Genomic DNA, 25,822 nt, shown 5'->3' on the forward strand with positions numbered 1-25,822 from the left:
TGAGCCAAAGCTCGGATTTCCCCGCCCTGACATGAAGGTACCGGGCCAAATGTTTGCAGGTTTTTATGCTCGTTCCTCACCGAATCACTCCCTCCGCTGTTGTCACACTCGACAAGATCCTCCTTTCCCATGTTTCAGTACTAATGACCCACAAATCTGTGCTTGCCACACACATGATGGCACCGTGTTGCCCGGCATTGTGATTAATAGCCACAGTTCAGTGTGAAAAATTCCCTTGAGTGGGTGCCAGTTGGCTGAAACAGAGAAGAAACTCATTACTGCCGTCAGCTGAACCGACAGAGCTGTGTGTGTGTGTGTGTGTGTGTGTGTGTGTGTGTGTGTGTGTGTGTGTGTGTGTGTGTGCTCATTTTGGCAGTTGTCAGCGACCGCATGCGTGTCTGTCCACCTTTGTTGTGTTGGAGCCATCGTGCATGAATTAGCATGCGCGCATGTTTTAAGCTAAGAGTAAAAGTGACAGCGCATCTTGGCCCCGGTATCCAAGTAACGTGGATCATTTCTCAGAAAACGAATGGCGCCTGATTCCATCAGCAGCCTGCGCACACAAACACTTCAACGTTTAATGGCTAACCTGCGCTGCCTCGCGGCTGCAGTCGCCCTCTTTTGCGTGTTTAGCTTCTGAATTTCTGCACGTCCTCCGTTCGCTAATATCCTGTCGGTGCCAAATGAGGCACAAGGCGGCGGAAATATAAGATTACAAGCGCTATTTTACAGATGGAAACAATTTTATTGTAATGTACACTCAGCTGCTATCCTCGACTGTCCAGATTGTGCTGACATAGTCCCATTTATATTAACGCACGTATAATGGGCATTATTCATGGTGAGAGCAGCCCCATATGGATGTCAGACATTTTCGCTCCTTCCAGGGCGGAATATGACAAGAGGAAAATCTATGTGGTTAATATAACTTCCACCATAAGGCGCATGAAAAGAAAGTTCATTTTAGTACTGATTAGACTGAGTAAAATCATTAAGCTGTACATTAATCTATACTGGGCAAAAAAACCTCCTTAAAACACAATATTATATATGCAGAATGAACACCAACTGTGTCTGTCAGGACGGCCTGATTTTAAGGTGATCGTGATCTGGACCCTCCAGTTACCTCCATTGGACCCACCAGTTGCCTCCACTGGACCCACCAGTTGCCTCCACTGGACCCACCAGTTGCCTCCACTGGACTCTCCAGTTACCTCCACTGGACCCACCAGTTGCCTCCACTGGACCCTCCAGTTGCCTCCACTGGACCCACCAGTTGCCTCCACTGGACTCTCCAGTTACCTCCACTGGACCCTCCAGTTGCCTCCACTGGACCCTCCAGTTGCCTCCACTGGACCCTCCAGTTGCCTCCACTGGACCCACCAGTTGCCTCCACTGGACTCTCCAGTTACCTCCACTGGACCCACCAGTTGCCTCCACTGGACCCACCAGTTGCCTCCACTGGACTCTCCAGTTACCTCCACTGGACCCTCCAGTTGCCTCCACTGGACCCAGCTCTGCCCAGTTTGCTGGTTTGCTCATATCCATCAGTCCCAGACATTAAATCACGGTCACCGTTGCTAGGTACCAGGTACTTTCCCCGAATGGTAAAAACCCAAGTGGAACTGAGCCGAGCCGAGTGGTTGCTGGGAGGAAAAGTCCCACTAGTATAGTGAAAGCTGTGAAAGAGTGTGGCTGCTGCTTTATTCAGCGTAGCTGATGGAATCCTCATCTTTGTTGTCCTGATTTAATGTTGATGTTTGCCAGGAAAGGAGAATGTTGCAGCATATTTATTCAGGACTTTGGGTTGAACGGACAACTGTGAGGGGTTTGGGGACAGAAAAATGGCCAGACTGGGACCCAGTAGAAAGCCCAGGACAGGGAGAGAGAGGAACCGGTCTGATTTACAAAGCATTTCAGCCATTACAGGGTCAGTTATCTCAAAAGCACTGGAGCGCAAGGCCAAGTCCCCGCCCTGTGGCTTTCAGATGTCCCATGGGAGTGCCAGATGTGGGGGGTCATCTATCTACCCCATATTCACACCAGCATATCCCACCCCACCCACCCCACACCTCAAAAAATAGCCAGCACCCCTTTTGACTTCAGCTTCCACACCTAAGAGAGGAGAGAAAGGTGCAAACGTTGACCGGAATGTTCCTCTTTCCATCCGTAACATCTGAGAACATCAACGTTCAGAGGAACGGCTCCTCGCCCCCAACAGTTGTTCTCTAATGAGGGGGAAGTAATGGCTGTTGGACGCGGGATGGCGATGCCAAATGTCCGTCCAGGTTGTTATTCAGAGCCGCGGCTGTCTGAGGGCCTCGGCGTTTTTGGCTCCACAAAACAAGAGGCGGGACGAGCCCACACAAGGATCTCACAGCATTTCCATGTGAATATAGACACTGTTTTAGGCACCGATTTCTCTCCCAACTCCCCAACATCCAGGCATAACGAGGGGAGACATAAAGCCGAGGTGGCACCGTCACCTCTGTGGAGGAAGCGGAGTGATTGGCAGCTCATCTTCCATGTAAATAAGAGGCTTTATGAGCTGGGAGTGCGGCCAGAGATGCATCTCATTTGAATTCAGAAACAGGCAGTTTGAAGCCCAAGTACCGCTAATATTAATAAGATGTGTCACCTCCAGGCAGGTACAAAACGGCCCGGGGGGTGCAGCCGCGCGGCGACAGCCTGTCTGCTGCTTTTTTCCCCCTTTTAAACAGGAGAACGGAAGCGCTTCAGTTAGCACGGCTCGTTTTCTCCTGTTTACGAGTGCGTGAGGAGAACAAAAGGGAGGTGAAAATGTCCCAGCTCGGTGTAAAGTTGGCGTGAAACAACAACCGCGAGACGCGCTCGGCCCGGTCCGATCCGTTCTCGTTGACCTTCGCAGCGCAGACGGACGACGGAGGAAAGCGACACGTGCGTGAACGCCACACGTCTGACACAGGTGACCCGGCGCCGCACGCGGAGCCGCACGCGGAGCCGCTCCGCCCGCTTCCCCCTCGCATTCCTGCTTCGTTTCCCGCTGCTGCGGAAACAAACAAGTCTGTAAATTCCACGTGTGCGCTCGGATCACGCTTTGTTACAGTATCGCAGAGAGCGCCAGATGGTCGCGCGAGTGGATTCCCCCAACATTGATCTGGGCTTCTGGATGGAGCAGAGGTGGAAAAACCACCGAGGACACGCTCGAACCTTCCTGTAACGCGGAACAATCATTTAAAATAAATGAAAAAACACAATTTAACAAGATTAGCATGCTAAAGGGCTTTCCTGGTTGCTGGAGTGTGTTGGGAACGTTCACGTCAGGAAAACTCCAGTTGCTCGTCGAGAAAATGTGGTTTTTTTATTAGAAAAGAGGCGCAGAATCAGGCCGACGCTTGCTGGCAGGTTTCGACAGAGTAAGCGTTATCAACCGGCAGAAATTGGAAATCTGTTTGATGGACTCGAACTGGCGGTTCTGCACTTTCAGGAAACTGTTGACGGAGTTTAATGAGCTGGCTGTTTCTCATCCAGCTATTGTCTCATGTGAGTCTGCATGCATAAACATCCCAATTACAGCAGGGAGGAGCCCCCGTTTTTACTGCGAGTTGTTTCAGCTCTTTTCTTTGCTGTCCTGCACCGGCTCTCCCGCTCGCTCCTCTCTCTAATCTCATAGGAGCTGCAACTGGGAATCATTTAAATAATCCCTTAATTTTAAGCATCTGTTGTGCTTTAACGGGTCTCTCTTTAATTGGGGCCGGCATGCTGGAGGGACAGTGGTGGGGCTTAGCACAGAGATTTGGGACCGGGCAGGGGTGGGTATTAGAAGGGAGGAGTGTTGGAGGGGGGCTATGGGGTGTTGTGTGCTGTGGAAGTGTTGGGGCTTGAGGTGGTGTAGGAACAAGGCCTGGGTTTTGTCCCTGGGGTGGAGAGGTTGGAACAACAAGAGGGAGAGTCTACTCGACTGAGCAGCTTAATTGCTGTGCTACAAATGGTGAATGCAGACTGCAGCTGAAGGCTAACTCTGCATTAGCGTGTACAGTATTTCATTTGCATGGCTAATTCACTGCTGCCTCCCTGGTTTTTAGCTGTGGCCTGTTTGCCATTGAGCCTGGACACCCGAACCTAAAGCCTTCACAGCAGCACTGTAAAACGTAGCACCCATCTATCTCTGTCGTTAATCAATGGCTTCTCATTCCTAACTAGTTAAATATTGAATCCTGCTCAGGTGCCCGAGGCTTCACACAATTACTTGATGGCTACTCCCATTTACCGCACGTAGGGTCGGCTCAATATTTGCCGACAGGCGATAGTGAATAATTAAGTATGCTGTAGGCTAACCTGAATAAAAGCAACAGTTAGGGTTTGGGATTCAAAAATGGAGAAATTAAAAAAAAAAAAGATGTTGGATTTAAGCAGATTAGGTAGTTTAAGTACACATTAGCCTCTGCTAAATCTGTTTGGCTCCAACAAAACAAATAGTTCCCGTGCCTCCACCTTCTGCAGAACCCTTAATAGCAGCTATCAATCTCACTGTATTTAACTGCGCACGCAAGCCGCACTGATTTGATCAATACGGCAGATTAAAGACTAAAGCCACTTCGCTGCAACGCCTAACACCAAGAAACAAGCAGGATTACCCGTGTATTCACCATCAAATTTATTCACCAAATGGTTTCACACGCTAACGCCACATTTATCTTAGAGACATAAAAAAATACAAACTAGGGAAAGTGTAGCTGGCTGGGTTGTTATTAACTGTCTCATCTGTGTCGTCCTAATAAACAAGTATTTATTAAATTCAGCCGAATGCTTCCCAGAGTGACTCCTGCCTTTACTCCGCAGCACCCCCACGAGGTGCTGCACATTACTTTTATTGGTCGCCGCGATAACCTTTATCTCCATTTACAACTCTGTTTATAGACTTAAACTGTACATTACGACTCGTATAAACAGCAAAGGAGTCGCGTTAGCTTCTCCTCTCAACATTTCAACGCCAGCCCTGACACCTTCGTTAATAAAGCATCAAAATCGGGCCACATGAAATTCATCAGGGTTCAGATAAAGCTCAAATATCACCGTCGTCGGCGTAGCTATTGGGACAACAACGTATCTACAGGACCCCAAATTTCATTATTCGGCCAGATTGAGGTCACAGACACAGACGAGAGGCAGAGGTTAATAAAGGGTCCGTATTTGTCCAGAACTTTATCATCAACAGGTCCTTTTAATGGCTCGTCTATCACTTGAGAACCTGATTCCGGTTCTGCACACGTGAATGTGAGGATGTGCCGCAGTCGCAACATGCGCGTGCGTCACAGCCCACTCGAGTGCGGCTCCTCCTCATGTGTTCAAGCAACGCCACCCACAGAACAGGCAGAAGGGGGGAGCGGCCGGAGGTGGGTCCTTCTCCCGGGCCCACGGAGGAGGTGGGGCAGGGAGACAACAAAATATCACACCTGCATTCAAGCGCCATCTCCGGGGGCCTGGCTCAGGCCACGCGATTCCTGGGATGCCTGTTTAAAGGCTGCTGAAGTGCGGAGCAGCACCGTTCACCGTCTCCATTGTTTATCTGTCTTTTGCTGGTTTACTGTGGGTGGGCGGGTCAGTCATCAACATGTGCCTAATGATGTCACAGGCCTGAGAGGACTCGGGGGGTGGGGGTGGGCAAAGGGCAGGTGCACGGCGATGACATAATGCAGGGTTGAGCGGAGCTTCACGCCATAGCTGCAGGTCTGAGCGGCGCTGCGTATCATTACCTCCGTCGTATCAATGAATCACGCGCGGCGGGAGAAAAACACCAGCGCGTCACCACAGATCTGATCCGAAAGAATAAAAGAAAACAGGGGAACGCATCATTAGACGGGCCGAGCTGGTCACTGCAGACCATAATAGTTTGTGTGTGTTTAACAGATAAAGAACGGATCATTACTTTGGCCATTAGGCTCCCAAACGTTTCAGCCGTGGCTCGTTCACATCATCACCGTTTCCTCCACATTTCTTCATTAGAGAGAAGGACAAAGATGCTCGGACGGCGAAAACCCACCGTTTTTGCTGCGGATGACCCGTTAATGTGAAGGATGGGGGGCGTCGTCGGCACCGACTCCCCTCTCAGCTCCCCTGGTGACATCACAGCCGCCGCCACTTCCACCCACATGTCCTATTTTGTGTATCTGCGATCAAACGTGTGGGATTTTGACACCGCGTCAGCACCGCTCGGCCCCCGTTGGGGTGTTTAATTGTAATTGATGAGAGGAGAGCCGGCCCGGATTATGAGGAAAGGAGATGCGGAGCGCCGCTATCCATCTAAATCATCCATCCTGTGTCTGTGACCTTCCCTCACATTAGACTCGCACTCGTTTCTCTTGTGTCGTTGTCACACGGGGACCGTCAAACATATGCTCACGGCGCGGTCTCCTTCCTGCCCGCCTGCGTATAGATTTCTCTTCAGTCTGGGCCGCGGCTGTTCCCTCCCCTATTGCCATAATTACACCGTGCGCCATTTAAGCTCGAGGTGTCGCGCTGTTGGTGGACAGTCTTTAATCACGTGTGAGTTTCTGTCAACACTTTTCAGTGGACGTGGGGAGAAAACGATGGAGGAAGACGTATGTTGGGACGCCTCATCGTCTTCTGCCCAGCGTGGGATCGATATACTCATCCTGTTGAGTCTGACCGTTAGAGCTCTTCAGAAACCGCCCCTGCTCATTCAGACCGCAACCGCAGATTGTTACCAAAATTCTCTGTTGTGTGTTTGTTCTTCTGTGTGTTTAATCTGATTTAAAAAAAAAAAAAAAAAAAATTCTGCCATTGACTGTAGTTGCAGAGGTGTGGGCCTTTGAGAGGATGCATGTTTTATGCATAAGGGTCTCTGGTGGGGCCGGTTAGGGGGCTGAATGTTGGCGGACACACACACGCACACACACACACACACACACACACACACACGCACAGCAGCCTGATCAGGAGACGCTCCGAAAGCTCCTTCTGTCACCGTTCCTCCCCTTTCCCTCCTCCTTTGTTTCAGCCTCCAACTGCAGCCTTGTTGCTTCCTCCCTCTCCCCCAGTCTTCCCCGCGCACATGGCAGCCCGGGCCGCGGCGTGCATGCATGTGTCTTCATTTCAGATTGTATTCAAACACAGCCACCCTCTTTGATCAGGAAAGCCTTTGTTGCCCCGTGAGGGTTTTGAAGGGTTTGGTGCTGCTTTCGGTGCCGGTAACCTTTGTTTCTGCTCTTCTCTGTACTGGGATTTATATTTTATTTTTTTATTTGCTACCTGTTTTAACATTGTCTCAAGAGCCGCATCTTTCACACCTGGTGTTTAGATCATTCTTCCCACTGGTAAATCATGTTGTGTGAGCCTCCAGCCAAAAATGTTACTGATATACTCTGTTAGCGCGAAACCGTCTGTTCTTCAGGTTGAGGTTTGCTCTCAATTTATGGCTAAAAGGTTCGAGGAGTCGCGTGTGGGAGGAAAAAATTGAATTCCAGCCCCAGAAAGAGGCACTTTAGCCGAATTACGTCAGCGAGACATTCAGCCGCTTTAAGTACTAAACAAAAAGTAGGAGTCCCAAAGTCAGTCTAATGGTGATCTGCCGACCTAATAATGGAAAGTGACCATGTCTGCTCACAGAGGAGCCCCGGCTTCAGACGAGTGCTGGAGGATTACTAAATCAGTGTGTTTAAATTTTAATCAGAGCTCCATACATCCGTTCAGGGATCTAAGGTCAAGTCGTGTTGGAGAATGCCACTCTTCTCATTAAGCTCCTGACCGGAATAATCACCGTTAGACCACTGATGCAGCCACATTGGTGTAATAACGATTGCTGAGGTGTGTGTGTGTGCGTGTGCGTGTGAGTGTGTGTTTGATTTTTCTACGAGCAAAAATGTCTGAACAGCAGCTTATAGCCATTAAAACAGTTCAAATCTGAGCTGCAGGGTGCAATAAAGACCAGGAAAAAGAGATAAATGAAATTCCTAAAACACCCATTAATGAGCTACTGTGAACATATTTTCCCTTCCTATTCCCGCTAGTAATGAATCAACGCAGGCTTGTGCGTCAGGAGGGATGGCGGGTTATGGAATGATAAAGGTGTCCGTCGCTCTTGTTGCGTTAACAGCGTTCAGATAAGTCCCCGTTCGTCAAACTTAATTACGGCTGACATTTAAATGAGCACACTTTGGCTTTGAATAAGGGAGGGGAGCTATGGAGGGGAGGGGCTCTCTCCCTAATTGAGTTTGTCCCTGGCTCTGACTTCCATGCCGCCTTCACTCTGTTGGGAGTAGGGATGTGAAGAGCGGCTGAATAAGGCTCGCCGTAAGGTTATTGATAACACTTTGGCTGTACAGTGTGTGTGTCTGTGTGTGTCTGTGTGTGTGTTCCCACCCAGAACCTGAATATGCATTTCTCCTGCACAGTGTGGCTTTTGTCTGGTCCTCCCTGCTTCAAAAGGAGGTTTGTAGGATTGTTTTTTTTAAGGTGGAGGTCAGGGTATTGCAGGTTTGGAACATTCCAGATGTTCATTTTAGTCCGTTTCACTGTATTCTTCAGAATACAGTTTTTTTTTAGGTACAAGTGTAGGACTGGGATCAAGAGTTTGTCTCATGTCATTATTTATTCATCACAAAATGTCCAAATATTTTGGCATTTCACTTAGCTGAAAGATTAAAAGGTGACCCATATTAGCCAGAGCTGTAAGTCTAATTTACTATTTCTCTTCTTATACACATTCTCTGCTAAATTCCATGACCTTTTTTCTCCCATTAGCACCAGTAAATGTCGTTTTCTCCATCGTGCGTGTTAATGAATGCCTTCATGTGACAGTGCGGAGCTATTTTCCGTCCCTGCAGATAATTGACAGAGCAGTAAAGGACAAAATAAAACTCTGGGGGGGGAGAATTTTCCATGTCACGTCTATAAATATGCATGTGTGGTGTAAGCAGCCAGGCAACACGCTGCGCTGTGAGGAAGTGGCTGACAGTCCCCCATCCTCCCTCTGCAGCCATGGCAAACTTCCACGTCCAGCCAGAGTCGGTCCACGCCGAGGAGTCCGGTGTCGCCAGGTTCCAGTGCCAGATCCACGGTCTGCCAGAGCCCGTCATCAGCTGGGAAAAAGACGGCCGTCCAGTGGACACCGGCGACGAGAGGTGGGAGCAGAGCAGCTCACACGTGTAGGTTAGAGGGCCGACGGGTTGCTCACTGGGCCTTCCTCTCTCGTAGGTACACTCTTCTGCCCACGGGGGTTCTGCAGATCACAGGGGTGCGTCTGGAGGACAGCGGGAGGTTCTGCTGCGTGGCCCATAACAGCGCAGCAGTGAAACACAGCGCGGAGGCGGTCCTCACGGTTTCAGGTCCGTACGCTTCAAGCCTCGCTGAGGATGAATTCATCATGAATCTTTTGTTCTGCCCCTGCTGTATTCTTCTGTTATCTTCGGAGGATATTCCCGAGATTTTCCAAACCTATTGTTTGTCTGCCTGATCGGGGAGATACAACATATCGAGCTAATGGTCTCCAGAGGAATTCTATTAAAGGATGCCATCCATCACGCTCATTCCCATCTCATGCTACCGCCCCCCTCTCCTTTCTTTCACCACCTCAGGCTCCCAGTCGTCAGTTTACAAGGAACCGATGATCCTGGTTGGTCCAGAGAACCTCACTCTTACTGTCCACCAGACCGCCATCTTGGAGTGCGTCGCTACCGGATACCCTCGGCCCATTGTGTCCTGGAGCCGACTAGGTGAGAAAGTCTGTACACTGAGCAGCAGAATCTGGGAGGGTCCAAAAAGAATAATATGCACTGTCCCTCTTTTTGCTACCCTTTGGTTTGAAAACGTGTGGGCGGGGCCAGACATATGCAGTGCACTGATTGGTCAGATGAAAATTGTCACCTGCATGTGACAGCATGTGACTCCTGTACCCGGCTCCTCTTGCTAGAATAGATAGAGGGAATTCCTCACGTGGAGGATTCAACAATGTTCCCGATGTGTCGTCCAGATCACATGACCCAAGGTGCTGAACGCGGGGTGAATAGTTGTGTGTTTGTACTTCGCCCTGTTCATTTCAAGATCAAACCTCACAACACCTGACAGATCTGAAGAGACAGGCCATTTGGGGAACGCTGTGCATCGATGTACGCATAATCGTACTCTTTGGTCTCTCCTCGTGAGCTTGTTTGCCCCCGACTGCTGCGCTTTGATCCGTCCCGCCCGGTGTCATGTACGTTTGCACCGAGCACGCGTTTTACAGTAGAGTGTGTGCTGTGCGTACACAAAGCAGCGCGGGCCTCCAGGCTAAATAGCGATTGCTAATTGTATTCGACTGCGTGTTGATGAATGCGTGTTTCATCTCGTCATGAGCCTCGGAAACCACCCGAGAGCTCCTGAATAATTGCCGCGAGGTGCCGAGGCAGATAAGATTCGTTTGCCCTCCCTCAGTGTTTACTTTTCTCTCCCTGACTATCACTCTCTGTTCTGTCGCAGCCTCGTTCTCAATGCTGTTTTTCTTATTATCCAATCTGATTTGCTGCTCAAAATGTAAATTGCTCCCCTTCCCGAGCAGTTGGGCATAATCAGATTGAGGGTATTTCCTCGCACAATGTCACCAAAATGAAATGCTAACACGATGGGATTGGAATGTATTCGATTACTGCGGGGAGGCTGGAATAAGCTGCATAATGAATCTGATAGTCTCACATCAGTCACCGCTTTATACAAGAGTTTGTTTTTATGCTATTCATCGAGCGACACCGCAGCCTGTTGGCTCGCGCTCTTTCTTCCCTGACACTAAATTAATTAGTGGCTGACGGAGAGAAACAGATGGAGGGAGTGAGAGAAAAATCATAGGGAAAAGGCGAAGAGAACAAGGGGGCTTTTGTTGAGGCTGAGGCTCGCCGCGCTGACTTATTTTGGTTCATTGAGTTAGAAAGTGATAATGGGAAAAATGTAGAAGCAGCTATTAAACATACCGTCACGGCGAGCGCACCTCGGAAACATTTGAGTTCTTTGTCTTATAAATATGGTTATTTCGGTTCTTTTTCTATGTATCTCTGCATTAGATTTCTGTATCACTGCAGTGTTACAAGAATGTTCTGATCAGGTTCCCAACAGGCCCACAGGGGCTCGCAGGCCACATAAGCTGCCCGCTTCCCTCTGGGGCTCAAATCAAAAGGCAGCTCGAGTCACAGGTTGTGTCGAGGCAACGGAGCAGAGGACAAAAATAAGATGAGAGCTTATCGTGTAAATACAGAGGCAGCTATGGATTGTATAAGGAGATTAGGAGCCGTCGCTGCTGGAGCGTTCCCTTTAAACTGCTGCGAAGGCTATGTGTGGAGAAGGTCCCCGCTCGAGTGCGAAAGCTTTAATTAACAGAACATCCATTAGCGAAGCCGAGCTTACCTGCAACAGGAAAGAAAAAAAATCAATTCATTGTTTAACGTTAGAAAACCCAATGACTCACGGTGAAGACATGCTGTACTTCAACCATGGCAACCTCCTAATGAAAAAACTGCATATGAATCACACGCAAACACAAACCCGCCGACCTTCCTCGCCATTGTTTGGGGCTCTGTCTCAAGACACCACAGAGGAGGGAGTCACGCTCTTCTGCGTGAAGGATGAATCCTTGACCTCTGGTGCAGCCACTGCTGCATCCACCTTTTTACTACTATTTCTACTTTTCTTTCTATTGAAAGGTTCATCGTTGAAGATTTTCAAGAGGCTACGGTCAAAAATACCCCATTTTTACACTGGAAAATGTCCTGTTCTAAGCACTGCTTTCAATAACTTATAGGAGGATATTCGCATAGAAATGAGCGCAGCCTTTCTAGAGTAGCCTTGAATAGACAGAGTTTAATTTCTTGATTCGCCTACCTCTCTGTTTCCCGAGCAGACGGGCGTCCCATCGGGGTGGAGGGAATCCAGGTGCTCGGCACGGGGAACCTGATGATTTCAGATGTCGGCGTTCAGCACTCGGGGGTCTACGTATGTGCCGCTAACAAACCGGGCACCCGTGTTCGCAGGACCGCTCAGGGACGTCTTGTGGTTCAAGGTGAGTTCCAATCACAATATAATCTTTGGCTTACTTTCAATAGAGAACAATAACGCTGTGATATTAATGGCCACGTTAATCACAGTGACCACAACACACTTCCAGAGACTTCTTCAGACTCTTCTGCTCCTGCTACTCGTGGAACGACTGGAGAGGGTTTGATGGTCTGGTTCTAACTAAGGGCGTTCATTCCGGTCCATTATTGAAGCATGACACATATTTTATAGATAGCTGCAAACTAGTGGAAGGAAACTTCCACAAATATTGATTGTGCTGATGGTAAATCAGAGCTCCTGCTGAGCGGATCACACGGGATCGGCCGCTGTTGTTTTCTTTGGGCTTGTTCCGGGGAGCAGTTTGAGTGGGACACACGCCTGCGTGTGCATGTGTGTGCAGGGATATTGAAATAGTCTTCTGGCGTCACAAAGAGTTCCTGGAGTGTGTGTGCCAGATCGTGGTGGTCAGGTGTGGGTGGCCGTGAGCATCCACTGCTCCTGGGGAGAAATAAAAGGAAAACCCGGCTTCTGCTTCACGCACATATTGATCAGAAGCGCCACACTTTGCATCAGCCCAGAGCAATATTGATCCCAATCAATATTTCATTTTATCTGCCTGTCAATTCTGAGACGAGCCGTTCGCTGACAGGAACAAATAAGGAAAGGCACAGATGTTAATGACCTGTCAATATCTAACTTCTCCTGATCAATTTGGGCAAATAAAGGCGAGCTGTTAAAGAGACTCCACCTCTCGAATTCGTGTGGTTTTGTTTGTTCTGAAGCCGTCATACAATAAACATGTGGCCCGCAGCCACATAAAGAATAAAAAAAAGGAAAAATACTGGAGATGGATGAATGGTGCTGCTGATCTAACTCAAACCTGTTCAGCTTGAAATCAATATCCTCCCAGGCTGACCTTTACCTTTAAGTCAAAGACTGAAGGAGAAAGAGAATGAAGCCGGCAGGGAGGGACAGATAAATGAAAGGACCGTCACGTGCTGTCAGCCGCCTCCGTCCAGAGCACCCGAGGGCGCCGTCGTTTTTACAGCGCGGCCTCGGAAACGCTGTAATTGACACGACACAACAAATCATCGGTTAGGGTGAAAACAACAAGAGCAGCAGAGCCCGGTGAAAGTAACGTCAAGAATGTGGAACATCTGAAAGGTTCCGTGCAGCTTCGCCCCACCTTTGGGTCTAAAACTAAAAAGGATCATCTAAACCGGGTCCAGCTTTAAATGAAGAATGATGTTGACAGTGAATTTTACATGTTATGCATTTTTATCTAAAAATCCAAAGAGCTTTATAGATGCGTGATAAAAACGTTACATCATAGGCTCTGATCCTCCTGATCCTCCAGTGCAGTGAGCAGAGGATGGGGGTCATGTGCACGTATTCACAAATTCTGGTTTTTCTACCGTATCCCCCACTGGACAAACATAGAATTTTGGTTTTCACTATATTTGGAAAGTATTTACCATAAATAATTCAGATTATAAATTACTGAAACACTGGAGCAAGTGAGGAATCAGCGCCATCATATCAGTCTATTGACTCAATTACCTGCCAAACCACAGGAAGTCCATTAAACTCCAGCAGACTCTAATACAGTTTGAATACCTGATCTTTACATGAATAAGTTATAAACTCTAATTGACTGAAGGTTGTGGTCATTGGCTGGATTTGGATTTACCCTCTGCACCAAATTCTGAATTTGTGTTCCTCCTCCTTTTTCAGCTCCGGCAGAGTTTGTTCAGGCCCCGCAGTCGATCGCCCGGCCGGTGGGCACCACCGCCATCTTTACCTGCCAGGCGCAGGGCGAGCCTGAGCCCCAGCTCACCTGGCTGAAGAACGGGCAGGTCCTGGAGCCCGGCGGACACGTCAAACTCAAAAACAACAACAGGTAAGGACGCGTTGTCGTGTGTTCCTTCATGTGGACGGCGGCGTGCTGCTCAAACCAACAGCCGCTCTTCAAGGTCAGACCTTTCAGGCGCTGAGTCTCACTCCTGCTTTGTCACGCTGTAAATCACCCCAGCGGGGGCCACAAAGGTCACGGTCTGATGAAACTCATCTGCAGATATTTTAGACATAATTCTGAGATTCCCAGACTGCGCGGCTTCACCCCTGGCTGTGCTCTAACATCCTGTAATAACACCTTCAACCTCAAAGCGCCAACCCGCTTACACCTCCACACGGCATCGGGCGCCGCATCAGTCCATGACAAATGACCATAGGGACAAATTTGCAACAGGTTTTCGAAAGCCATTCCTTTTTGGAGAAGCCTCCTTTGATTTGTTAAGCCCCAAAAGCCCCAGAGATAATGTAAATAGAAAATACCACAACAGGGACGATGATTGTAGATCATCAGAACAGATCAACCGTTGAGGGTAAATTGCTTTTCTTCCTTCCCTCTCAGCCATTGTGAGTGCTGGCAACCAGACCCTCCCCTGGTTTTATTCTAGACTAGGTGAGGTAATGCTGACTGGCAATAAATTCATGAATGCACAACATTAAACACAATGAGACGATGCAGATGATTAGGCCGTTACTATTCCTGGTGGGCGGATAATGTTGATGAGATGTTTTACTCCAGCCGTCCAACAACTGTCTTCAGTAAATCCGAGTCGGCATCGCTGGACACACTTCCCTTTTTCCAGTCGAACCCGCCCACCCCGCCATCCTTATATAGCATGTACTTATTATTCAGCGAGAGAAACACGGAGAGAACGTGTCAAATATGCACCAGGAAAATCAATAGTTGCACTCTGTAGATGTGAGCGACACCAGCAGACACCTCCATCGCTCACAGCTTGGCTCCGCCGGTCTATTTTAGTCAGACAGACGGAGCGAGCCACCAACAAAAAGGGTTAAAGGAGAAAGATATAAATGGGAGGTTGATCGTGGTAAATAGAGAGGCTGGTCGGAGCATGCTGGCCACTTTATTGTGGGTCGCGTGCTTGACAATATCTGCTTCCAGATTGGTCAGGGATGCAGGCCTGAGCTCTACCATTAGCTAATTAGCTCGTAAACTCGGCTAGTTGACAAGGAAATATGCTCGAGAACAGAGGGGAGCTGAGGGGAACAACACATGAAAGATGCCGTGTGATTAATTGCGCTCTTGAAATCATCGCTGGAAATCCACATGTGCCAAGCATGCATCCTCTTTTCTCACCACTAGATGCTGCCAAATCTTCCTCCTTCCTCCTTTGACTCCTCCGTTACGCCACGTTGATACTGGTGTCATTAAGGCTCTGCGAGCATGTTCTCTGGGTGGGAACAATGAGGCTGTTGTGTTGTGTTGGGGGGGGGGGGGGGGGGGGGGGGTTGCAGCACCTGTAGCAGAGAGGCTTTAATTAATGTGTGTGCTTGTGTAAAGATGTACAAAGGCGTCTCCGCTCGGCCGTCGTTCGTGACGCTGACCTTCAAAAGCTCGCCGGGCAAGTGAGGGACGGGTGGGATCGATTTGACATTTCATTCACACGCGCACACGCATGCACATTAAACAAAAAGCACTGGAGCCTCATTTGTGTACACACAGCCTGGCGCTCGATGCCATCATTCACTTTGTGCACAGGCCTAATCAAACATCCCCAACATTTATCCGTTGAACTTAAGAAGACGCATGTGGTCAACACTCCTATGACACAATCTGACTGGCTGCTAATGCTAACGGGGCTAACGCTGTATATACAGTATGTTTGCATCCTGTCACACCTCGGCAGGACTTGATACACACACCTGCACAAACGGCTACACACACATGCGTGCGCACACACACACATGGGAACACACCCCATTTGTTAATCGCCTTAGCTGACCAGGCTCCTGTAAAACATGCTGCTGTGGGTATTTGAAGCCTCTGTTAGAGCTGTTGCTAATTACATGTGAAGTCTCGTTTCACCTTTTAGCCTGATGACTAGAAGCACGTAACCATGTTGGAGGAATGTACAAGCTGCGATCATTAGACTGAATTAGTTTTGAGGTTAAATGCCATCCCGAGTAAAAAAAGACGCCTTTTCGTCCAAAACGTTCAAAAAAAATAAAAGCGTGTGCATGATTGTGTGTGTGTGTTTGTGTGTGTCAGGGGAGTTTCCCCGCTTTCTTTTCTACTTTCTTTGACTAAGACCTGCCTTTTTTGTTTGCGGCCCCTCTTTGTGCCCCACCCCTCCCCCCCTTTCCTGCTCCCATTACAGAGAGCTGGAGCCTGGGCTTTGGCCTTGACCTCTGACCCTGCCTGTAATCAGTCATATCCCTGGGCTCTTCCCTCCTCTCAGGGCACAGACAGCTCATCGCTCTCCTCCCCTCGCCACCTCTTCCTCTCATTTCTTCTTTGCCCCCCCCACCCCTTACTTTCCCTCTCCCTGAATCTGAATGGTCATGCGGACTGTTAAAGGAGCACTGCTCACAGGCGACCGTGGGTAAACACAGCCTTAACGGCCAAACAAGAGGCCCACGGACCCCCCTGTCAGCCACTCCCCTGGCCCACGGGCTTATCCATCAGTCTGAAAGAACTGATGGGTGAATGATGGTGTCAACTCGTCAAGACAGGCCGGCCTGGCTTTAGAGCAGACCCGGGTCTCCAGCCCAGCTCTTGCATATTAATATTTGGTTGGCCAACAGAAGGCGTGTGCACAGATGACGCAGGAGGCCCTTTCAGGCCCGTAAGCATCATATCGATCATCGGGATATAACCTTTTTTTTTTTTCCAAATCTGGTCAAAACCATTTAAATGAAACAAAAATGCCGCTTAAAGTGCAAAGAAGCCATTTCAAGTGCTGAGTCGTGAGAACACATTTTCTGCTGCATGCATGTTGGGTTTTTTTGCGCGTTCTTGCACGTGTATGTGAGGCAGCCAGAAAGGAGCACACAGTTCCCATTTACATGGTGGGGGGGGGAGGGGGGGGGGCTGTGTGGCATTTGGCAGAGGGTCCCTGAGGGCCTCCTGTAGCTGAAAATGGGGCGGGTGCTTGTCTGCTGACACCCCGTCTATCGGCCATATGAAAGGCTGTCAGAAACGTGACGGCTGAGTAGCGAGGTGAGAACCAGCAACTGCTGCCACCTCGGGGGTCAGAGGTGAGATTGGCTCTGAGACGGTGAAATGCAGAGGGCCTCTTTGACCTGATTATTACTCAGATTGGCTCCACCTGACAGACCAGGGAGAATAATAAGCTTTCAACCCGGCAGTGGATTTTGACCCAATTCAGACACGTTTGGTAATTATTTCACTGCGGATGAAAAGGAAATGTAACCTTTCCAGGCAGCAGGATTCTCACCTGTCCTTACAAATATATCATTACCAACCACACAGGTGAGGTCAGAGCTGCCTGTCAGCCGCTGAGATGCCATTTTCTCCCGTCCCATCGCACAGCTGCAGCAGCCGCTCGGTGATTTCTGAGCTCCGCTCTTTCCATGAAAACCGTGTTTTTCCTTCAGGGGATTGTCCCGTTATTTCTTAATAAAAATCTGATTCAATAGACCCCGGATCCAACCTGTCAGTCCGAGGACGATGCCTGACTGCTTCTTACGCGCTGCTGGTGGCGGCAGCTTCTTTTTGACTTATTGAAAGGCGGCGCCGGAGGCTTTTCTTCCACTTGCAGTCTCTGACACTATGAGCACAACCTCCACATGGCCTCAAAGATAGGATCAAAAAGGAAATGGTCAAGGCTGTTTCACAATCCCGTCTCTTTTCTCCTACACGTGTTAGATTTTAAATACCACTCGCGCGTCCTTGGCGTGGGACTCACACATATACATTTTATGCCGCGGGGTCTCATCTCTATAGTCTGACAAACGCGTTATTTTTTTTCCTTTTGCTGCACGCAGGCAAGGATGAAAGGTGACAACACAGAAGGCAAGATGATAGAAAAAAGGCCGTTTAGAGGAAAAAACTATCTCAAACTGTTTTTTCCTTCCGGGAGGTGTAAGGCGTCGCCGCAGTCGCCTGATTACAGTTACTCTATTATTTTAATTATGTTCATCATGAGGCAGGATCGCTTTTAACGCTCAAAATTCTCTCTTTATTTCCATTTTTCCCCTCCTTGTGCCGCCTCTCCCGTCCGCCACCAGCACGTTGACCATATATGGCATTAGCCAGGACGACGAGGCCATCTACCAGTGCATTGCGGAGAACAGCGCCGGCTCCACTCAGGCCAGCGCCCGCCTCACGGTCCTCTGGGCCGACGGCCTGCCCGGCGTGCCGACCCGCGTGCATGCCGAGGCGCTGTCCCCCACCACCATCCAGGTGTCCTGGAAGGAGCCCGACCAGAACACTCAGGACATCATCGGTTACGTGCTCCACATCCGCAGGACATCGGGTGAGGCCGCTGGGAATAGAGCTCCTAGAGTTGCACCATGCTAGCTATAACAGTTCTTTAAAATGACTGACAACTAAATGTGTAAATAAAAATCAGTGTCAATGCATGGAGACAAAAATAGATATTTATCTTCTCGCCGTTATTGCCCATTACTGGCCGGTCCCCATAGGTATAGTATTGTTTACAACTGATGGTTAGTTCTGCTTATATGATAATAAACATGCATATTATGTAGGACATAAATCACCACATTCTCCATGTATGTAAAGGCATAAAAAGAAGCAGTAAAATAAAATCCCGGCTCTGGTTTATTGGGTCAGCCCGTGCATGTTTTGTGTGTGCACATATATTGTTTACAGCTATAGGGAGCTATACGTGTGGCGAGAGTCTTGGCCCGGCTGTTGCTCTCCTCTCTGTATGGACGGATAATTAAAGGCCTCGGGGGCCGGCCAATAGGATTGGTGGTAATTACTGTTCCAAGGTAGCATGGCCCAATGGTTTTAAAGGCTGGAGGTAGATAGCGGTTATGGTTGGTTGTCTCTGGATTAAAGGCAATAAAAGGCAATAACACATCCTTTATAACTCCCCCTCTTACCTCCGTCTACTCACGCCACGCCCTGCAATTCACCGTGTAATTGTCATTCGGGTTCCCAGGGCCACACTTCATCAGTTATTACCTGTAGAGCCTCTCGGATGAAAACAGCCGAATGGCCAGTAACTGTAACACGGATACGGATCGGATTTATTGCATCCTTCCTTTCCTATTTGTCTTTTTATTTCTTATTTTCCCCGTCCCTCGGCCTCAGATCCGGTAGAGGAGGAGTACGAGGAGGCCGTCAATAAGGTGACTCTGCAGCACATCATCAGGGACCTGGAGCCGTCCACCAGTTACACCTTCTACGTCAAGGCCTACACGTCCCACGGGGCCAGCAAACCGTCGGACGGCGCCACCGAGACCACTCACGGGGAGGGTGAGTTGATGTCAGGGAACACGCAGCGTGGGTGCTAATCAGCAGGTCGTTTCCCGCCGACGCTGTGGTTGATGGTCGCTGTCGCGTTGCAGTGCCCGCGCCCCCTGTGCTCCACACAAAGGTGCTGAACAGCAGCGTCATACAGGCGTCGTGGGAGCCCTCCTCCAAGATGGGCCAGCACCAAGGCTACAGGCTTTATTATAAAGGAGCCCAGACGGCGCTCTTCGTCGGCCCCATCGTCTTAGCTCGCAACACCAGCCAGTACAACATCACTCAGCTGGGTGAGCCGCTGCTTCTGAAGTCTCCTTCTGAAGTCTTTGATCCAGAACTTTAACTTTAAAACGTCTCCTGCCTCTAATTAGATCCTTCGCTCGTCTACGAGGTCAAGCTGCTGGCCTACAACCAACACGGGGACGGCAATGCTACCGAGCGCTTCGTTTCGCTGCGAGAGCCCGTGGCGAAATCCGGTGATTATCCCGATGACGCGTGGCGGGACCGTGCGCCTCACGCCTCATCTCAGGGCGACTTTGCTTGTCTCTCCTCAGTGTTGGACGCCTCCTGCGACTGTGGGAGGGACGAGCAGCCCAAAACCTCCACCACGGGCATCATCACCGGCATTCACATCGGGATCACCTGCATCATCTTCTGCGTGCTCTTCCTGGTCTTCAGCTACCGCGGCAGGTCAGTGCCCACGCCGTCCACGGTCACGGCCTCTCATCGGCGCCACTGCGTTGCCGACCTTCCCGCTGTCGTCCCCAGATTGATGATGTGCAAGACTGTTCAGGACACCCCCCCGGTGGCACACAGCGTGGTGCAGGAGTCCTCTTCCTCTTCCCAGGGGGGGTCTGCGCTGAGCGGCGCCACGAGGCGAGAGATGGAGGTCAACGGCAGCATTGTGGGGAAGAAAGTGGCCGACAGCAATGAGCTGGAGAGACTTTTCACTCAACACCACCTACAAGACGCATCTATAGTGAGTTAGCGGTGATGGGGGGGGGGATTGGTGGACTTATTTTGATGGATAATTTCCTTTTTCCTGTTTTCAGCCCAACTCCTGTGTTCTGAATGACACCCGGTTGTCCACAATACCGCTGGATGAGTTTGCAGTAGAGCGAGAGACGCAGTTCCAGGATCCCCCAGCAGGGGGACCGATTCGGCAGGACCAAGGCTAATCACGCATGAAGGCCAGCGGGCGCGTCACAGCGTCCACTCAGACTCTTTTCACTCAGGTTAACAAGTGTTTTCTTTCAGAGTAGTTTTTTCCTTTTGTGCAAAGTTGTTTGTTTTTTTGTTTTTTTTAATTTAAGAAGTTCTAGGACATCTAGGACTGTGGACTTTGGAGTATTTTTGGCCTCAGGGTTGGGGAAGCCCTCCACGGATGGACGGCTCTCCCGAAGAATTCTGCAGGCTGCTCTGACTGTTTTTGTGCAAGCCTTGTTCCAAAGCAGTCGCGGCGCTAAAGAAACTGTAGGAACAGAATCTGAACTTCAAACGTGGAGGCTGGTGCCAGCGGCACCAATCTCAAACATTGAGAAGGTTCTTGGTTGGGTTGTGGAGGCCAGCAGTGAGCGTGCTCTTCACCTGTAGGGGAGAAGATGTGAAGTCTGCAGACTAAATGTGGCGTTTCAGGTTCACCTTCTGTTTCGACTTACGTTTTGTTTGTGTCCCGATTTTGGAATTTTGTACAACTTTGGTCTTTTGTTGATTTGCTGGTGTTGGGCAGCACACAGACTCCAGGCCCCAGAATATCCTTGTTATACAATGAGTTTATGTTTAGGTTTATGAATATATTCATATATACATATATATTATATCTTTAGCACCTCTATGTCTAAACAGTTAAGTTATTGGTTGTACCTCAACTTTTTTGAGGATGTCAAGGACTCCTGTTGCCTGCTCTCACCTACCAATGATTCCACCTTCCCACCTTCAGAAGACCTCAACTTTCGTCCGGGGATTCGAAGTATCTCCTGTCTCAGGACATTGTTTCGACGTTTTATTTTATGAGTTCTGGGCCTTCGTACTGACTTGGCTGTGTGAAACTTAGCGATTCAACTAAAACCTACCTCAGCCGGAATGAATGTGTCGTGAGAAGCTTTTCGGGACTTGAACTTCTCACCTTAAATGACCAGATCAGGCGCCGCGCTACCTCAGATGTCAAAAAAAAAGTCTCTCTCTCTCTCTTGCTCGTCGAAATTTAAAAGAAAAAAAACGAGTATCCAACATAAAGCACTTCCAAATGCTGAAGTTAATGTTCTACCTCACGATAACGACGTTACTGTTGTCGCTGTTGTTGTTGTTGTTGTTGTTTGTCTGTTTGTTGCATAATGGAACCCCGCCTTTTTTAGCCCCTCCCCCCGTGAGAGCCCCGTCTCCATCTGTTGATGAGCATAGCGTGTAGACACAATGTGAGTAGCTCGTTAAGGTTGACAGACTGAGAACACTGTTGTTTGCTGGTCCAGGTAGACATTCTTAAACTGTAGTTGGATTTTAATGATCCTTTCAGGGGTATAAAATTATAGGACTTGATCATTATCACACAGTACATACCTCAATATACTCTGAAAATTCACATTTCGGGTTCTTCGTGCGCCGTTTTAATGCTTGTTTTTTGGCTTTTGTTGCTGCTGTTTTCTTGAAATCAGCACAATTGCCTCCATGACATGACTCAAAGGAATAGGTTGCCATTTTGGGAAAAATGCACGTTTGTTTTTGTTGCCGCTCGGATCATTCCCTTGTCTCTGGGTTAGGGCGTGTTGGCCTAGCTTAGCATGTTGAAATCTGGTTGCATTTACCCTGAAAACAACTGCCTACAATGCTTTTTTTTTTTACTAGCTAGCTCAGTGAATTTAGATGTAAACACAACAGCCTGTGTCACAATTTCTGCCAAAACTCCCCTTTCTGGCATGTTTTTCAACACTCGCCGGGCGCTGATGCCAGACTAGCAGGTCAATTGCCAAGTTTGAACAGAGCAGCATGGTAACGACCACAGACGGGACGGTTCGAGCTGACTTGGCTCGGCAAGTCCCAACAAAGCCAGATGGCCAACCACAGTTTCAAAGGACTTCAGAGGCTCTGGTGCTGCTGCTCCAGACTCTGGAACCTCTCTCTGCTAAACCAAGCTGAGCGTCCCGACTCTTTCGGTCTCCACAAAACAATAAGATTCCAAAAATAAACATGAAAGAGATTAGTTTGGGATCTCCAACAATCGCTGCTGCTCTGGGTTTTAGGAGACCGTTCTTCCCGAATGTCGGGCTATTCCTTCGACTCTCGTCGGCAGCAGTATATTTTCAACCATTTTTACTGCTCTTACAGGTTTATTCACATTTTATCGGAGATAGTAACAGAGTTTTAGACCTCCGTTTCAGCGCAGACGCGGCAGCAACGGATCACGCTATTGTAAATTTCTCAGTAAAACCACAACGGCTGCTAAGCTGCTCCCGTCAATGCCGGTTAATCAAAGCACTTCAGGGACTCCGGGTTTATCATAATGACCACAGGCAGCTGCTGGGGAGAGATAAACGGGTGTTGTGTCTCTCCGGTGCTGCTGCGTGTCATCACATCCTGCACATATAACCTGCCATGATGCATTATGGGTACCTACTGGCCTACCTCACTGTAACCCTGTTTTTGGCTGTTTACTCAGGTCTTTAAGAAGGAAACACACAGAATACACACGCGTGCTCTAATGTGAACACTCATGCACTAATGTAATCTCTTGTGCTCAGTTTCAGGGAACAGGGATCGCACAAACACACCTCGGTACACTGTACAATGGTTGTTTTTGGTATTTGACCCGTTCGGATGGTCGTTTTTTTGTTTCCTTTTGTTTATTATGGGATGAAATGGTGTGGTCATCTTGTGTCTCAGTCGGTTCAGGTATATTTATCATGTAGATCAGAGGAAGCTGATCAAAACTCAAGATATAAGATGAAGTTTATCATTTTATTCCCATTTGGCTGATGTTTAATGAGTCTTTTTTAATTGATGTACTTTATTCTTCAGGTTTTGATACATCAACATTCCATATGAGGGTTGCCCCCCCCCCCCCAGAGTTTCTATATCCCTAAAGTAATGTCTTCGGATTTATTTTGTCCGTGTTTTGTGTGCAGATGGTCGATACTCTGGTGTTAATATCATCCTCCACAACTGTACAAAACAGCAGAGCAAATGCCAAACTTGTATATTTATTTGCCACCAGTGTTGTCCTCTCACCTGTCCGTCTCTGTACCTTCTCCCACGTGTTCCACCTGCGGACGTGGCGATGTTTCGCGGTTTCGTGGTGAATTGGTGGTCTCGTTAAACCAGATTAGATGCGTGGGTTTCTTCTTGGACTGTAAAATATGAGCTTGTGTCATATAACGGCGCAGAAGACCAGGCGATGGCTTCGCTGACAGCCGCTGGGCTTCTGACTTGTATATTTTAACCTTGGCTGGTGCGGCATCAAACTCTGCTCCCGTCTGTGAGCCGGTGCTGCCAGACTCAGGGACTCCTCCTAGTAACTGGACTTCAGGCATTGTTTTCTGTCCACAACCCGGTTCCACTGTGAAAGGTGCCTTCTTTGATCACCTCGCAAATTCCGGACACACTCATCAACGTGTCGTTGGGTGGATGACTTAGAGGTCATGTTGGGGATGTTCTGTGGTCCTGCAGCAACACCGGAACCTTTTATTTCACGAAATTGAAATCAAGGAAAAGCTAAAAACTGCCGATGAACCCCCCCCCCCCCCAAACACAGCGCCGACGCCGGCCCTGATCAAATTACTGAGGTTACTTCAGCGAAGGCATCTTAACCGGGCCGGAGCAGGAGATCCAATGCTGTAGGATGCGGTACCGTAACAATGTTTGGGTTTCTTCCATGAGTCCAAAGCTCCATCCATCATTTATGATGCTTTTATCACTGCGAGCCCCCAGCACCTCCTGTACATGTCAAGTAACGGCGAGCCCAGTCGACTGGTGGTTTACTGTAATTGTACTTTAATGTTTCACACCAGTATCATCTTTTCTCCGCCTCTGACGTCAGACTGGATCCGGTGTGTTTGAAGGCAGTTGACAGAGGCGCATCTACGTTAGCGGCGCCAAAGAGGCCGAGTGTAAGTTGGCGATTCTTTTAGTCGTAATCGTAACACTGTGATGTTTCGCCGCTTGAAAGCGGCCAGTTGTTGTGATCTCAGTATAGTGGTCCTGACGGTCCCATTCACATCCTCGTTCTGTTTTGTTGCTCCGTATCGCTGAAACTAGGACCTTTCTTTAGAATCTCGTGGTGAGGTCTCGTCAGTCCTGTTATCAGCTGTCCTCTATTTCCTTCAAAAACTCGCCCTCGCTTCAGGGGAATACGTGTTCTGTGCCGCCGCTGTCAACACCGCCTCGATCTGTGAGGCCAGCAGCTCTTCAGGAGGCGAGCGGCTCCCCGGCACCCGTCCTGCCGAGTTAGCATCGGCTCGCGCCTCAGAAATGTTTATTTCCACCTCAGTTTGAGGCTAACCTCTGCATCCATAGAGTCTCTGTCTAGGAGACAATTGCGACAGCAAATTGTTGCTATTTCAGAGCACGCAGGAGTGAGAACGTATGAGCTTCTCTCTCCTGGTGTTGCTGGTTTCAATTAAGAATCAAACGCTAGCATCCGCCGTCGCATTAAGCCCCTAATTGAATGTTAGATCTGAACCTTCTGGTTTTGGCTTCCATCTTAAGTCATGTGGTGGTTCTGTGCATATTCTGCACCCTTGGGGATCAACTTCAGGCTTGTGTTTTTTTTTATTTAGGACCAGTTTGATTGACAGCCATCAAAAACGAACCGAAAATGTGGCACGGGGATTTTAAAAAGATAGAAAAGTGCAGAGATTTCTGCGATGAAACAGTCGTTGGTGTTGTTGGAGCCCCACCAACACCAACGCCAACTCTCCTTTATGGTGGGCAGGCGCGTATCGACCTGGCCTTAAGCTGGACCCTGGTGAGTTTGCGCTTTAAACACTGTCGAATTCAGCCTCCGGATTGATTTTTTTTAATGAATGAGCGGCCGTGTTGCGCTCCAGCTCGCAGAGCTCCGCCAACAAAGGGCAAGAGAAGAAAAGGAAAGATCTGCTGGTTCCAAACGTTCAGTCAAAACTCTGCTGTCTTTCTTTTTTGTGTTCTCCTCTCTGGCGGTGTTGCAAACGTGGTGCCTGTTTTATTTAAGCGTGTCTGCTGAGGTCGCCGCCGCCTTGAGTTTAATTCAGGTCAACATGAGAAGCGTTCTCAGAGCGCCGTCAGGGATCGTCGCTGTTGTGTTCCGACTCTCGAGGAAGAGGTGGCAATTATTAAGCTGTATCCGTGTGTGTGCGTGTGTGTGTGTGTGTGTGTGTGTGGTGTGTGTGTGTGTGTGTGTGTAAAAAAAGGCAAAATAACATCATTTTTAGTGGGTTGTATCGTTTTAGGGTTCATTGTGCAAAACTGGAAAAAACAATAACAGTGATAATAAACTAGCTCTAGTTATAAGAGACGCGTCCATTGTTGTTCTTGTGTCTTGGTTAACTTTCATTTCCAGAT

The 25,822-nt window shown here is 48.9% G+C and overlaps 1 protein-coding gene across 3 annotated transcripts in view; it reads left to right on the plus strand.

Annotated features, from left to right (window-relative positions):
* Nucleotides 1-25,771, plus strand: part of igdcc3 (immunoglobulin superfamily, DCC subclass, member 3) — a 43,108-nt gene extending 17,337 nt beyond the window's left edge. For 2 of the 3 annotated variants that reach the window (XM_029846394.1, XM_029846393.1), the window contains 11 exons: nt 8,978-9,122; nt 9,196-9,326; nt 9,576-9,713; nt 11,864-12,022; nt 13,753-13,918; nt 18,082-18,329; nt 19,136-19,300; nt 19,393-19,581; nt 19,663-19,981; nt 20,060-20,270; nt 20,344-25,771. In XM_029846394.1, coding sequence (XP_029702254.1) covers nt 8,978-9,122; nt 9,196-9,326; nt 9,576-9,713; nt 11,864-12,022; nt 13,753-13,918; nt 18,082-18,329; nt 19,136-19,300; nt 19,393-19,581; nt 19,663-19,981; nt 20,060-20,270; nt 20,344-20,469 — 1,997 coding nt within the window. In that variant the 3' untranslated portion in view covers nt 20,470-25,771. The remainder of the gene's footprint in view (nt 1-8,977; nt 9,123-9,195; nt 9,327-9,575; nt 9,714-11,863; nt 12,023-13,752; nt 13,919-18,081; nt 18,330-19,135; nt 19,301-19,392; nt 19,582-19,662; nt 19,982-20,059; nt 20,271-20,343) is intronic. The other variant, XM_003969942.2, reaches the window with a different exon arrangement.
* Nucleotides 25,772-25,822: the final 51 nt, after the last annotated feature.

Source organism: Takifugu rubripes, chromosome 13, assembly GCF_901000725.2.
Source record: "Takifugu rubripes chromosome 13, fTakRub1.2, whole genome shotgun sequence".
Classification (NCBI taxonomy): domain Eukaryota; kingdom Metazoa; phylum Chordata; class Actinopteri; order Tetraodontiformes; family Tetraodontidae; genus Takifugu; species Takifugu rubripes.